Here is a 9,110-nt window from a genome sequence, read left to right as displayed (position 1 = left end):
AACATCATGGGGACAATATTTGGTACAACACTTCTCTCTAGTGGTATAAAAAGTCACTACTTCTAATTTACCCCCAGTGAAAAAGCAGTGATTTTATCCAGAGCACTTTTTAATTTGTTGATTATGTTTATTTTAATAAAAAAAGTGACACACAATAAACAGTAGGGTAAAGTGCCAGAAATAATAAAAAAAAAAACACACTTAAACTACAATAAAACTATTATTTAACAGTCTGACATCAAACTAATAAACACACATGTTGTTAAAAACAGGTCTGACTGTACAGAAATAGTTTTAACAGAGGATAAAGTGGACATCTTCATCATTATCAACAACAACAACAACAACAACAACAACAACAACAACAACAACGTCACGGCTCGAGGACGCGCTCGAGCCAACACCACGCGACAGGGACTGACAAGATGGCGATCATTTTGGAACCAGAGGAGTTAGTGCCGTGAAGGAGGCTCGGTACGCTGCTTTCTTCTCACACACAGCGGTTCGTGTTGAATGTCTTCACAGGTGTCGGTGCTGGTTCGTTTGTTCTGGTTCTGGCTCGGTTTGTTGTTGTTTTGTTGTTGTTTTTAAAGCCCGCCGCTCGCGAGCTGACCTCCGGGGAGCTAGCGCGTGAACTTCGTTCGAATTGTGGCAGTTGGGCTAAAGGCTAACTAGCGTGCTAGGATAACGTTAGCAGCTAATCGCTAATCTCTTTAAGAGTTAAACGCGGTTTTTAAAAACACGGTGGCGCGTTTATTTCACGATGAATCATCTTAATTCAACCCCCTTATTATTAACAATAATATTGATAATAAGCTGGATCAATTACAGCGCTTTAGCGGTGGCTAGCGTTAACGTTAGCTGCCGTAGCGGCATCGCTACTTTAAAAAATAAATAAATAAATAAAGTTGGACATTTTCCCTGAGACCTGTTTATGTCCTGTAAGTTTATTGAAATGTTACCGACTATTGTGAGCCGTTCAACCCGTGCTAAGGCAGCGTCTGTGCGGCTAGGAGAAAGCAGCTAACAAAGCTGATAAAACTTATAAACTTATGGAGCAGGAGTCTTTACTACACCAGAGTCTTTACTCTTTAAAAAGCTGTGATTGTTTCTGTAAACGAGGCAGCAGTTGCCACCTTTAATCTGTTTGTTTCTTAATCGTGATAACCACCTGATGAATCAGCCTTAAGACTGACTGCGATTAAGCAATCTGAACAATGCTGTAGGGCTGGTTATCAGCACTGAGGTTTTTATTTATATCACAGCTGATGAACACTTATTGGATAAACACCCAGTCCTACTTTATAACTGATAAACAGGGAGGTGACGATTCACGATTTTTTGTTCACGATACGATCAAAATGAGCTACAGACAAATTATGACCATCGTTTCACGATACGATCAAAATGAGCTACAGACAAATTATGACCATCGTTTTGTTTGTAGGGGAAAAAAATCGTAGGTGCTTTCTCAAACAGTTTGTGTTCTCATAAAAAAAAAGTAGTTTTATCTTGAACTACGGAAGCCCTAAAGGGTCATACATACATACGTTTTATTCCACCCGTTTTCCCGTGATAACAAGATAATTAATTCGAGATCTCGAGAAAACAAAACGATAGTCTAGTGTATTAAACATCATTCAGTGTAGCAGTGTCAGAGCAGCAGGAGACACCTTTTTGTATTTGTTCATGTTTTGTCTCAAAACTCAAAACATTTCTGTTACTGAGTTTGAAATACAGATAGTCAGTTTTGATTTTCTGGGTATTTATGACGACATCGGGCTCAGTTAGATTGCGCCTTTGATAAAGCTGAAGCCTTGACGCACACTAATGTGTACATTATCTATAGTACGGCCTCGATTGAAGAGATATGTGATGATCGATATTCTCCTGCTCCTCTGACACTGCTCACATCTCGAATTAATTATCTCGTTATCACGGGAAAACAGATGTATGTGTGACCCTTCCGTATTGAACAACAAAATACATGACAAATATCTCCTTTCTTTAGAAACAATCACAAGTTAACTGGTGTAATTTTCGCTCACGAGGTGGCGTAACGTTACTTTGCTTCTCACTGTGGTGGCGACTAATATGCTGCTTCGTGTTGCTTCTTTGTGTCGGCAGTCTCTCGCAGTATTTACATGCTGTTTTGGTTTTGTCTGTCCATTTCTCACGGTTGTATTTGTGTATGTAGGGAATTTAAAATGCCGCCACACACAGGTGATTTAAAACTGCTGATTTAAATCTATGAGAATCGCGACTCATTTTTTCTGTCCACCGTGTGAATCGTCACACATTTGTACTGATTTTTAACCGTGTCACGATGCATCGTTACATTCCTACTGATAAACTTTGACCTGCTTCGAGCTGTTTTCTGTTTTAAGTGTTGAAGCCCTCCCATCTTCATCGTTCTGCCTCTCTCTTGTTCATTCCTCTCTCATTTCCCCTGCAAAGGTAGTCCTGTATCCAGACAAAGGGTGAAAGCTCGGTGCCCCTTTTGTTGGATAATCTTACTTCTTTGACCTCACCGGTGGGGGGTTGATACTCTCAAGGATCCCCACTTTCTCAGTTGAGGTACACCAACCCCCCCGGGATGTGAAAAGAAGTCTGATTGTTGGGTCTTGGTCAGTTTAGTGGTTCTTCTCTCTCATTGTTTTGGAAGCTGGGAGGCAAATCCTGGAGTGGTTTTTAAAAATTTCTTTAGTGAGTATCTCTGGAAAAGCTCCAGAGTTTGTCAGGTTCAACAGCCCGACTTACACGCCACACCTTTCTGTTTTTTAGTGGATGTGCCTGGCAACACTTGCCACTCGCGGTCATGTTTATCTACCAGTTAGGAAATGTTACAGCGCGCTGGCAGCCCGCCACAGTTTGTTGTGTGTAGCTATGGCCTCATAAAACGGAGTCATGGGAGGTTCGATTTAGTGGCTTTGAGATAATAATCTTTATTGTGTGGTTTGATGTGTTTCCAGGAAAAGAACAGGATGTCATTATGTCATAAAAATGCTCCATACGTGTGTTTTTTAAACTATATTTTTAGTCTTTCCTCGTCTTGACTAACCCTCTCTGTTCCTCTCTCTCCCTTCAAGAAACCACCATGCCCTGGGAGGGTCCCATTTCTCAGCTCATCATGGTCACCGTGGTGATATGAAAGCCAGTGTGAAAAGTTGACACACCCACACAGACTCGCACACAGACGGTCAGTTACTGACTGACACAGCCAGCCAGCCAGCTCGGCGGGCAGGCGGTGTGTAATGGACAGGTGTAAGCATGTCGGGCGGTTGCGGCTCGCCCCGGACCACTCCATCCTCAACCCCCAGAAGTGGCACTGCGTGGACTGCAACACCACCGAGTCCATGTGGGCGTGCCTGGGCTGCGCTCACGTGGCGTGCGGGCGCTACATCGAGGAGCACGCCCTGCAGCATTTTCAGCAGCAGCGCCACCCTTTGGCGATGGAGGTTAATGAACTTTACGTCTTTTGTTATTTGTGCGACGACTACGTCCTGAACGATAACGCCACCGGAGACCTGAAGCTGCTTCGTAGCACGCTCAGCGCCATCCAGAGCCAGCGCTATGAGGTCACCACCCGCAGTGGGCGCACACTCCGCTCTGCTAGTGCCGGCCCAGACGCCGTCATGCCGTCCGGAGCCCGTGAGCTGCAGCTGAGGGACGAGGACAGGATGTTTACTGCACTTTGGCACCGGCGAAGGGCGCTGATGGGACGCGTCTTCCGCTTCTGGTTCGGACTGACCGAATGCGGGAAGAAGAGGGAGGAAGAGGAGAGAAAGACGGAGGAGGAGGAGGAGCAGAAAAGGGAGGCGAGGGAGAGAAGGCGAGAGCTAAAGAGGCAGCTACAGGAGGAGCTGGAGAACGCCCCCCTCAGGAAGAGTCGCCGGCTACGCTGTAAGAGCCAGAGAGTCGCAGATGCGGCGGTCACAACACCATCTCAGAGGACGTGCAACAAGACGAAAACACCCGTGCCCACGTCGCTCACCTGCAGGCCGAGGACTCAAAGCCCTGCCCCGGCCACCGCCAAGAAGTCTGGACGGACGAAAAAGGTCCAACCAACTCCCAAACCCCGCACCCGTTCTTCTACCGCCAAATCTAAACCCAGAACGCCCTCAGCGAGAGCCCAAACACCAACACGCCGCAAGCAGACTACCAAACAGAGTGGCTCACCCTTTAAACGGCGTCCCACCGTCACACCAGGAGTGACGGGCCTGCGGAATTTAGGAAACACGTGTTATATGAACTCCATCCTGCAGGTGCTGAGTCACCTACACGTCTTCAGGGAGTGCTTCCTGCGCCTGGATCTCACCCAGGCACTCGAGCTACTGGCGTCTGCTGTCCACGGTCAACTGGCGGGGAAGGCCTCATCCCAGTCCCCCCTGACGCAAAGGAAGGGTTTCCAGGCCAGCTCGGGCTCTGGGTCGGGACTGAGCGGCGGGGCGTCACGGGGCCGCAGCATGGAGCTGATACAACCCAAAGAGCCCAGCTCGAAGCACATCTCTCTCTGCCACGAGCTGCACACCTTGTTCCAGGTCATGTGGTCCGGCAAGTGGGCGCTGGTATCGCCTTTTGCCATGCTGCACTCGGTGTGGCAGCTGATCCCGGCGTTCAGGGGCTACGCTCAGCAGGACGCGCAGGAGTTCCTGTGCGAGCTGCTGGACAAAGTGCAGCACGAGCTGGAGAGCACCGGGACGCACACGACCACGGCGGGAGTCCCCCAGAAACGACTCATCAAGCAGGTGCTCAGCGTGGTGAACACCATCTTTCACGGCCAGCTCCTCAGCCAGGTACGACACACACACACACCTATGATTACCTTGACTCACCAATGAGTGACTCAGCAGTGATTATACGCCTGCACACTCAGATACGCCCACGCAGCGATAACTCAGCAGCTCTGACTGAATCATATCGCACAAATTAAATTAATCCTGATGGATTTATCTGTCACTTTGAATCGACAAGTGAAGGTTAAACTCGTAGCACTGAACATTTAATGGTTTTGATGATTGTTTTACTGTTTACTGGAAAAACACAGCGTGACGTCACGTGTCAGCAGCCAATCAGACCGGTTAAACTTCTCCATAGTCGGCCTGAAATGTCTCTGAAACTATCCAGGTGGATTCATGGACTAAACTCTGACACTCTACCTGTTGTGTCCTGGCTTTGTTTAGCTTCTAAATCTGTCAGTCTGACTCACAATCTAGTGCCACGAAGAAGTTTAATTTGATTTGTGGTTGAGCGACTTAGACGGTGAATGAGAGTGAGGGAGCGCTGGTCTCGATAAAGCCGATTAATCAGAGGAATAAAAGAAATATTTCCTGATTGTTTCACAGCCTGTGAGTCTGTGTGTGGTGTAAATATTATGAATTATTTTATTTAATTACTCCTTGAGTTATTTACTGACTCAGCAATCCTTAAAAATAACGACTCAAACACTTCTGTGCTGTCTCAGCTCCAGCGGACGGACGTCAAATTAAAAATGTGGCGTCACATGAATAGTTAAATTTCTCAAGAATTGTTTTTTTTTTAATGTGCTTGCAGTGTGACAGTGAGATTGTTTGGGTGTAAACAATCACCCGCAGGTTCTGCATCAACCGTCTGATGGAGGGAGGGGTGTAGCAGATGTAGAGAGATTAGCGTCTACTTGTGGAGGCCGAGCACACACTGTGACACCTGCTCCTGCTGAATGGAGCGCTGTGTTCAGGCTATCTCAGCACTTTGGTTATTAACTACAGCGCTGACTGTGATCACTGTGCATGAACCGTGTCAGCATTACACGTGAAAACGAAAGGAAATCACGGCTTTGGCTATTAATGTTTACACTTTTTAAGGTGGCGTAAGAGTCAGTAAAGCTGCACACAGGATGGTCGGAACAGTTACAAGCATGGTTGGATTATAAATCTAGCGCTTACTCTCCTCACCCGTGTGTTTATTCCCCTCTGTCTGGTGTTTAGGTGACGTGCCTGGCCTGCGATCATCGCTCCAACACCGTGGAGCCGTTCTGGGATCTGTCTCTGGAGTTCCCCGAGCGCTATCACAGCAACAGCAGGGAGTCGGCCTCTCAGGCGTCGTGTCACTTGACGGAAATGCTGGCCAAGTTCACAGAGACTGAAGCACTGGAGGGAAACATCTACGCCTGTGACCACTGTAACTGTGAGTGCAACGTTGTCAACACACACAGATTGATACTGACATCTCAAATCCAGACTGGCTTAAATCCACTCATCGTGTGATAAGCCAGCGTGGACCTACTTTTCCTGTGCACAGCACTGTCGTGCCAGTTTTTTTTTTTACTTTTTATTGGACGCCAACAAATCTCTCCTCCCTCTTTCAGCAGCGTACAAACATTCAGGCTGAAGTTTCTAGTTTTCTTAGCGAGCTCTAACTTTCTAGGCTGTGACTAAAAGTGTCTACAGTAAGTAAAAGCTGAGTAAAGTTCGTATAACTCTCTCCTGTTTGTTTGCAGCTGCTCGACGGCGGACCTCCTCCAAATCAGTCTACCTGACCGAAGCACAGAAACAGCTGATGGTCCACAAACTGCCTCAGGTCCTGCGGCTTCACCTCAAACGCTTCAGGTACGATGACGAAGAGTCTCTGGACGATTCACGATTAGGAGAAATTGAGCAAACTGACGCCGGATGAGAAAACCCCCAGACGTTACTGAAAGTGAAAACACAACATAAATTTTCGTGACTAGGGTTTGTTTTACTCCCTTACACTCCAGAGGAATAAGTCAGTCTGTTTCCAGGTATTTGTGCCAAGTAGCTTTTATCAACTGAAAGATGACATGAAATAAAGTTTCCAGTTATAAAACATCATTTTAAATGACGCATAAAAAGGAAATATTGTTAATTTACGGCTCCTCTAAAATGGAGCCAACAGTTACTTTCATGCTCCAGCTGCAGTTGCTGAGAAAATCCTCCAAGCTTTGTGTTGATGAATCAAATCCAGAATCTCAACGATGCGACGTTTGCAGATTTTGATCAACAGCTCGTTTGCTGACTGGTTTTCTGTGTCGTCATTGGTCCTCAGGTGGTCTGGGCGGAACCACCGGGAGAAGATCGGAGTCCACGTCACCTTCGACCAGCTCCTCAACATGGAGCCGTACTGCTGCCGGGAGCCCTCGCCCAGAGGCGTGTCCTGCTCGAGCCCCAGCAGCCCGAGCTCCGCGGGCTCGCCGCGTCCCAAGCACTTCCTCTATGACCTCTCAGCTGTGGTGATGCATCATGGGAAGGGCTTCGGTTCTGGCCACTACACCTCCTACTGCTACAACACAGAGGGAGGTGAGTGATGAAGGTTTAACTGAACCTGTACTGAGCTGTATAGTCAGATTCCTCATGTTTCATGAAAACGATGTCAGGGTTCTTAAAAAGTTTGGAAAGTTTTCAAGGTTAAATAATCATGATACTACCACACAAATAAACCATGACTGATCTCGGCGTACTCTCAAAGCTCTGTAGTATATTTGGTGTTGTTGTTGCCCTCATGCTGACTTGTTCCTCCTCGTCTCGTTGCTCCTTGCAGGCTTCTGGGTTCACTGTAATGACTCTAAGCTGAACGTGTGCTCGGTGGAGGAGGTGTGCCGCGCTCAGGCCTACATCCTCTTCTACACACAGCGAGTAACTCAGGACAAAGACCGGCCGCTATAGGACCACAGTCCCTTCAACCTCCTCTTCCTCCTCGATATCAGCACAGCCCCACCTATCGCTCTTTCTCTCTTTCTTCGGGCATTTTATATCCTGGGAGGACGGGAGGGTTAAAAAAAAAAAGAGAGAGAGAGAGAGAGGCAGGACTCTTTTTTTGTTTTGTTTTTAAAAGAACCTGGTTCTGCTTTGTGAACTTGTTGTAAATTATGTTTATATGTAGGTATTTTCTAAAAAAAAAAAAGAAAGGATGGTGTTTGTGATCTGTGTACAGATGTATTTTATAAAAGAGTATCAGCCAAGATGTGTCCCAAGTAGCAGCCAACATTAAGGACTTACAAGTGTCCTCCTCACAGATCGTACAGGTGTATTCACGTGTCTGCCTACCTGCGTTCGGTGGCTTTGTTGATTGTAAATGCTGTTTTTTTTTTTTTTTTTTTTCCTCAGTCACTTTAGATAGTGGTCACAGAACTGGATGTAGGGTTGTAAACATGTCATTCGGCCTCCCCTGTGTTGTAGACAGGTAAATTCTTTACAGGCCGCTGTTCCTGCCAGAAATGCACTAATTTCTACAGAAGAGGTCGCGTTTGTTCGTAGTTTTTTTTTGTACACAAAGCGGGGCAGGAAGGTTATTTTTCACCCTGAAGACGTGTTTGGCAGACCTCAAGCCAAAGCCTCGGGGAGGAGGGGGGGGAAAAGCGTACGGAAAATCCTCTCAGCAATTTCCAAAACGGTTTAACACTCGCTGGATGTTTCCAAAGGGATGTTTTTATTATTTTTTTTAATAGCTAAACGCTGCCACCTCTCTGCTCCAGAATGTAATTCAGAGCCTGAACCATCCCCTGCCCAAAAACAACAAACAAACTAGTGTTGTAGAAATGTGCCCTTTGAGAAGTCAGATATATTTTTATAGTTCATATCAATTAAAAAAAAAACAGACCAGCATTTAGATTATGAATGTATTTTTATACAATCCTCCTTTTTAGAAAAGAGGCCATGAACTGTTTTTTTTAAAAGGTTTTTATAAACAACCGCTGATTGTTCGACACCACCAGCAGTTATCACAGATATCACTGTTCTCCCAGCGTTAAAGTGTGTTCTCAGATTTAACACATGTATTACAGATTGTGATATTTATCAAAACAAATGTATTCTCCACCTCAAACCATGTTCTCCGTCACAGGAGGAGTTCAAAGCACACTTCATGTTTTTATTCTTTTTTTTTTTTGTCAGACGTGATTCATTTTATTTGTTTGTTGGCATTTTTGGTTAACTACTCCATGGATGTGTGTGTGTTGTGTGTAAATTTATGGAAGTTATACTATGCAAATTGTTACCTCAATTTTTTTTCTAGAGAAAATTACCTCAAATAAATGAGAATATTTTTTCATTTTTCTACAAAAGATGCCCGAGTCTTGGTTTCTTTTCTTATTTTGTACACAGAGTTTCTAACAT

The 9,110-nt window shown here is 45.7% G+C and overlaps 2 protein-coding genes across 6 annotated transcripts in view; both read left to right on the top strand.

Moving 5' to 3' along the window:
• ntn4 (netrin 4) overlaps window positions 1-9,110 on the top strand; it is a 50,500-nt gene that overhangs the window by 37,994 nt on the left and 3,396 nt on the right. The window lies entirely within an intron of this gene.
• On the top strand, window positions 344-9,058 carry usp44 (ubiquitin specific peptidase 44). 4 transcript variants are annotated; one of them, XM_010753613.3, is made up of 6 exons: window positions 344-474; window positions 3,090-4,796; window positions 5,967-6,165; window positions 6,479-6,587; window positions 7,045-7,295; window positions 7,537-9,058. In XM_010753613.3, the coding sequence occupies exons 2-6, from the start codon at window positions 3,255-3,257 to the stop codon at window positions 7,659-7,661; spliced, it is 2,226 nt and encodes a 741-aa protein (XP_010751915.3). In that variant the 5' UTR covers window positions 344-474; window positions 3,090-3,254; the 3' UTR covers window positions 7,662-9,058. The 4 variants fall into 4 exon arrangements, with proteins under 4 accessions (XP_010751915.3, XP_019133985.2, XP_027147741.1 ...); XM_019278440.2 differs by having other exon boundaries at window positions 375-502; XM_027291940.1 differs by lacking the exon at window positions 344-474 and adding an exon at window positions 502-525.

This window comes from Larimichthys crocea, chromosome XX, assembly GCF_000972845.2.
Source record: "Larimichthys crocea isolate SSNF chromosome XX, L_crocea_2.0, whole genome shotgun sequence".
NCBI lineage: Eukaryota > Metazoa > Chordata > Actinopteri > Sciaenidae > Larimichthys > Larimichthys crocea.
The sequence above is the reverse complement of the archived record's forward strand: the minus strand, read 5'-3'. Positions and strand labels throughout refer to the sequence as shown.

Excerpts from the sequence above, each read along its gene's own strand:
- usp44 (XM_010753613.3), top strand. The coding sequence starts at position 3,255 with ATGGACAGGTGTAAGCATGTCGGGCGGTTGCGGCTCGCCCCGGACCAC. Across the intron at positions 4,797-5,966 it reads ACGGCCAGCTCCTCAGCCAG|GTGACGTGCCTGGCCTGCGA; the intron begins GTACGACACACA and ends TCTGGTGTTTAG. Across the intron at positions 7,296-7,536 it reads CTGCTACAACACAGAGGGAG|GCTTCTGGGTTCACTGTAAT; the intron begins GTGAGTGATGAA and ends TGCTCCTTGCAG.